Source organism: Calonectris borealis, chromosome 17 (genome assembly GCF_964195595.1).
Source record: "Calonectris borealis chromosome 17, bCalBor7.hap1.2, whole genome shotgun sequence".
Lineage (NCBI taxonomy): Eukaryota > Metazoa > Chordata > Aves > Procellariiformes > Procellariidae > Calonectris > Calonectris borealis.
Genome location: NC_134328.1, coordinates 662,732 through 667,607, shown reverse-complemented (window position 1 = coordinate 667,607; position 4,876 = coordinate 662,732). Strand labels below are relative to the sequence as shown.

At 64.8% G+C, this 4,876-nt stretch overlaps 1 protein-coding gene across 2 annotated transcripts; it reads left to right on the top strand.

The window, feature by feature from the left end:
• Nucleotides 1–4,146, top strand: SLA2 (Src like adaptor 2). Of its 2 annotated transcripts, XM_075166189.1 has the most exons (8): nucleotides 1–453; nucleotides 938–1,074; nucleotides 1,191–1,290; nucleotides 1,429–1,515; nucleotides 1,824–1,927; nucleotides 2,630–2,779; nucleotides 2,948–3,074; nucleotides 3,177–4,146. In XM_075166189.1, exons 2-8 carry the CDS (start codon nucleotides 987–989, stop codon nucleotides 3,325–3,327), a joined length of 807 nt encoding a protein of 268 aa, XP_075022290.1. In that variant the 5' UTR covers nucleotides 1–453; nucleotides 938–986; the 3' UTR covers nucleotides 3,328–4,146. The 2 variants fall into 2 exon arrangements, with proteins under 2 accessions (XP_075022290.1, XP_075022289.1); XM_075166188.1 differs by having other exon boundaries at nucleotides 2,630–3,074.
• The last annotated feature ends 730 nt before the right edge of the window (nucleotides 4,147–4,876 follow it).

Here is a 4,876-nt window from a genome sequence, read left to right as displayed (position 1 = left end):
TCCCGTGCGATGACAATAGTGCCTTGAGTGCCTCCAGGGGTTTTCTTAGGCCTTGTGCCCCTACCGAGTCCCCTGAGGGGCACAGCTGAGGAGCTGTTGGCTGAGTGAAAAGAGAAAACCTGCGCTGGTGTGCGCGCACGTCACAGGAAACGGCGGCAGCCCGCAGCTCCGGCACCTCGCACCCCGCGCCGGCAGCATCTGCCGGGAGCAGCCCCGGCTCCGGCGCCCAAAAACACCCAGCCCTAGAGCAGAGGGACGAGGGAGAACAAAGGAGGTCCTGCGAGGGCGGGGGTTGCCCTGCAGGAGGGAGGCCCGTCACACCAGCGGGAACCCCTGCAACCTGGGCGCCCTTGGGACCCACTGCGCTGGAGCAGCAGCGTGCGGGGAAGAGCCCAGCTGATGCCTGCCTGGCCCTGACGGCTCCTGCACAATGGCGACAGCAGCAGCAGGCAGGTAAGTGGCGGTCACCCCCCCTGCCGAGGGCAGCAGTGGGTCGGGGGGCTCAGCCAGAGCGGGGGAGGGGAGGGGCTTTGGGACAGGTGCCTCGCACACCAGGGGACACTGGGCTGGGGCAGGATGGCAGCACCCAGAGGGTGAGCATGGCCAGTTGCCCACCATGGGGATGTAGATGGGGAGGGCCCCCACTCGCTGTGGCCAGACACCCTCCGGCGGGGGCGGGGAGGTGGTTTCCTCAAAGGGCTCCCCAGGGAGCTGCCCGCCAGGCTCAGCCCCACCCCGGAGCCCTGCCCCAGCCCTGTCTTTCTGAGGAGCCGCCGCACTGGCATCACCCCACGGGGATGCCCTGCCCCAGGGCACAGGGTGGGTGACTGCGACCCAGGAGCCCGCATCGCCACACGGCCATGCCGCGGGGCTTGTGGCTCTGCCCAGGGCCCGTGGTGCTGCTGGCGCTGGGCCTGAGCCTCTCCCTCCCTCTCAGCCAGCAGCAACCGAGGCCAGGGGCCAGGGGCACGTGCTGACCACAAGGGATGGGGAGCCGACCCAGCCGGGAAAAGCCGCTCAGCGTGCCACCAGCAGTTGCTGACACCATGCAGCCCCCGCTGCCCACGCAGGCAGGTAAGCGCCTGGCAGCTGCCAGCTTGGCCAGCACCCCCCAGTGTGCACGGTCCTCCTGCCCCAGCTGGGGCTGGGTGGTGCCAGGGGAGCTCTGAGCCCCCTCACCTTCCCTGCAGCCCCCAGCGGCTTCCTGGCCCTGGCCCTCTGCGACTTCCCCTCCGGCACAGGGGCAGCCGCCATCCTGAGGATGGGGGAGCAGCTCCGCGTCCTCTCCGAGTAAGTCCCTGCTCCGAGTGGGCTCTCCTGACCGGTGTGCAGCCCACGGGGCCATGATGGTGGCACCCACCCTGGGGGTCCCCTCCCTGCACCCAGCAGCCTTGGCCCCTCAGGATGGCTCATCCCCCTTCCCCGCAGGGACGGGGAGTGGTGGCTGGTGGTGTCCAAGGTGTCCGGCAAGGAGTGCCACATCCCCAGCAGCTGTGTGGCCAAGGTCAGGCACAGGTAAATGCTGGGAAGGGTCCATCCCAGGGTGGGCCCCAGGGGACACGGCCCCACCGCAGAGAGCCTGGCCAACCCCAAGGCCAAACCCCAGCCACCGCGCCAGGACATCCCACCCCGTTTCTCTCCCTGGGCCATGGACCAGCGCTGGGGCTCAGGGAGGCGGCATGGCATGCCGGGGTGTCCCCAGGACGTGCGCTGCTGCACCTCGAACTGTCCCCTCCGCCCTGGCCAGGGCAGGACGGGTCCCGGGGCGCTGGGTGTCCCTGCGCAGCCGGGAGAGGCTCTGCCAGCGCCTGCTGCCTGCGCAGGTGGCTGTATGAGGGCGTCAGCCGGCAGAAGGCGGAGGAGCTGCTGCTCCAGCCAGGCAACCGCAGCGGGTCCTTCCTGATACGGGAGAGCCAGACCAGGCGAGGTGAGAGCCCTTGGGCCCCGTCTCCTGTACTCCCTCCCAGCCGTCCCCACTGGGGTGCTGATGGTGTGAGTGGGGCCCCAGTGGGGCTGATCCTCCATCGCTCGCACCTGGTGGCAATGGCCTGCCCTACATGGCAGCTTCCTGGCACCGCTGCTCCCTGCTTCGTGCTGAGCCTCTGCCTCTGCCACAGGGCCTTAAAAGAAAAAAACCACCAGCAGGCTTCCTGCAGCTTTTGGTTAAGCAGAGAAGTGGAAAGGCTCAGCCTCCGAAATGAAACGGTGCCCCCATCACGACGAGGTGCCGAGGGGACCCCGCGAGGAGATCCTGCCGGGTGCCCCAGTGCACGCGGCTGGTGAACGGGCAGGGCGCTGCATGGCCCCGCGGCTGCCTGGGCACTGAAAGTGGAGACTCGGGCACAGAGCCACAGCACCCAATGCTGAGGGCGCGCGGGACGTGGCAGGCAGCTGCCCGAGGTCATCCCATGTCCCAGCACTCCCACATCCCCCAGTTTGGAGGGGATCATGGCATGGGGCTGGCACAGGGATGCTCGCAGCCACACAGCCCCATGGGGAGAAGGGTGCTGCCGGCCACCCCCACGGGGCGATAAAATCCCCGATGTGGGAAAGCGCAGGGCAGTGGGGCAGAGCGGGGTGGGTGCCCACAGCAGCCTGGCCACGTGCCCCTCACCCTGTGCCCTGGCAGGCTGCTACTCGCTGTCGGTGCGCCGCAGTGAACGCACCTCCTGGGACTCAGTGACACACTACCGCATCCACCGCCTGGAGAACGACTGGCTCTACATCTCGCCCCGGCTCACCTTCCCCAGCCTGCATGACCTGGTGGACCACTACTCCGGTAATGCCCCGCCAGCCCCCAGCATCCCCAATCTGTGGGGGGGATGCCCTGCACCCTGCAGGGAGGGAGGGGCAAAAGGTAGTGGCCAGTCCCCCACCTGCCCCGGTGCCCCCGCGGCTGGGGTGCAAGTGGGGGGCACCCTGCTGATGCTGCCGGCTCCCTGCCCAGAGTTCGGAGAGGGGCTCTGCTGCCCCCTCGGGGAGCCCTGTTCCATGGAAGGGGTGAGGATGGCCCACGTCCCCGCCATGCCCACTGTCGTGAAGAAGCCATCACTCAACTGGGACAAGATCGACAGGTAGGGTGGGCCGGGGAAGGGGCTAGGGCTCCCCTCACCGCCCCTGCCAGGCACTCGGGGGTCTAGGGCTGCCCACCGACTGCCCCGTCCGCCCTCTCGCAGCTCCCTCCTGTTCTCGGAGGCCACCTCCCCACCGGAGGAGGACTCTCCCATCAGCCTGGGCCTGCGGGAAGCCATGAGCTCCTACGTCCTCCTGACCGAGACGACCGCCCCCAAGAAGGGCCCTGTGGGGAAGGGGACGAAGAGCAGCTGAGGGCAGGCCACTCGGCCACAGCCCCGCGGCAGACACCTGGCCCCCGTTACAGCATTTGCCTGGTTTCAGCCACGATTGCAGTCAATGCCATAGGAGCCGGGCACCCAGGGGCTGCTGGCCTGGACACAGGACAGCTGAGAGCAAGGTGGGGATGGGCAGGCGCCGGTGCTGGAGGAAGGGGCTGCCCGAGGGCCCGTCCTCCCCAAAGCCGGGTGCTTTGGGATGTAACGTTTGAGCACCCCGAGCACGAGCCAGCACCCAAGGGAGGAGAAGGCAGAGGCTGTACATAGAAGGAGCCCTGCCTCCCCCACAGGCTGCAGCCGGGCCCCGTGGCATCTGCGCTCCCGCAGCAGCAGGGAAATGGGATGCAAATGGCCAACAGGCGGGTGGGGTTCCGTGCAGGACAGGGCCCGCGAGCAGCAGCCGCAGACCCTTGCTCTCATCCACCCCTAACTCACCCCTCTGCTTGTTGGGACCAGCAGAGCAGCAGCTGGGAGGAAACTAGCCCCTTACCGCTCCCAAAGTAGCTGATTTTTAAAGCTTTCGACACATGGATTGTACTGGGTTTAAGGTTCATAAAACAGGATCCTGCTGGACACGCAGCAATAACCATTTATAATCTCTTAATTAAAGTGCATCTCGTTCACAGTTGAGGGCTTGTGAATAAATCGTGAACTGCCAGCTGCAACCGCGGGGCAGGTTTCCACCCACCGCAGCCTGGGGGGTTTTGCTCCTGCCGCAGCCCTCACCTCAGCCCTGCCACCAGCTTTCCCCAACCTGTGGGTCAGGTCTGGTCCTCAGCCAACTTGCTTAGGGCAAATTAATGAGCCCTAGAAGTTTAAGTAACATCACAACTGCTGTTCTAGGAGCAATGTGGAAAGAAATGAGTCCATACCAGGACTAGATGATCCAAAAAGGCAGAATGCAAATATTTGTGTCCAAATACACCTCTGGGCTAGAGGAGGCCTTAAAAGCAGCAGAAATGCCTCAGAACAGCAACACACCTGTGCCTTCGCTTTCAACAGCCCCTTATCAGCAAAGCACAGCCCGGGGAAAGCACCCGAAGCTTCCTCTGCGGTGAGAACTGGTGCAAAAGCAGTTTTGCTGCTTGGTGACATCCCTTCCTTCCTTCCCTCTGCGCCCAGACGCTGGTGCAGCAGGACAGCCCTTGTATCTGCAGGTCTCCTGCCTCTGACATGCTCGAATCGCCTCTTCATTTTCATGTCTGACAAGCTTGCTCTTGCAAACCCACCATCGCTTTCTCATTTCCTTCCACAGCAGCCCAGAGCTTTACATGCTTGCTCAGCCCTTGGCCTCAAGCCCAGGTGTCTTTTCGGCACAGGACACAGGTCAGGGTTTATCCCTCAGCCTTGCCCCTGCCCCGCAGCCAGCTGAGACTGCTGCTGTCACCACTGGAGCCCCCAAAGCAGCTCGGAGAGTTTTGCTTCCTTTATTTTTGCCATTAACCCATATTGTGTGAATGAAGGCCAGCTCTTGGGCCTCCTTCCTCCACCTCCAACCTGGATCCAGACTGTTGGATGCTTTTACA

What these genes read in the sequence shown, in the direction of transcription:
- SLA2 (XM_075166188.1), top strand. Translation starts at nt 987, where the DNA reads ATGGGGAGCCGACCCAGCCGGGAAAAGCCGCTCAGCGTGCCACCAGCA. An exon ending in CCCGCTGCCCACGCAGGCAG is followed by an intron (nt 1,075 to 1,190) that starts GTAAGCGCCTGG and finishes CCTTCCCTGCAG; the next exon opens with CCCCCAGCGGCTTCCTGGCC. An exon ending in GTGGCCAAGGTCAGGCACAG is followed by an intron (nt 1,516 to 1,823) that starts GTAAATGCTGGG and finishes CTGCCTGCGCAG; the next exon opens with GTGGCTGTATGAGGGCGTCA.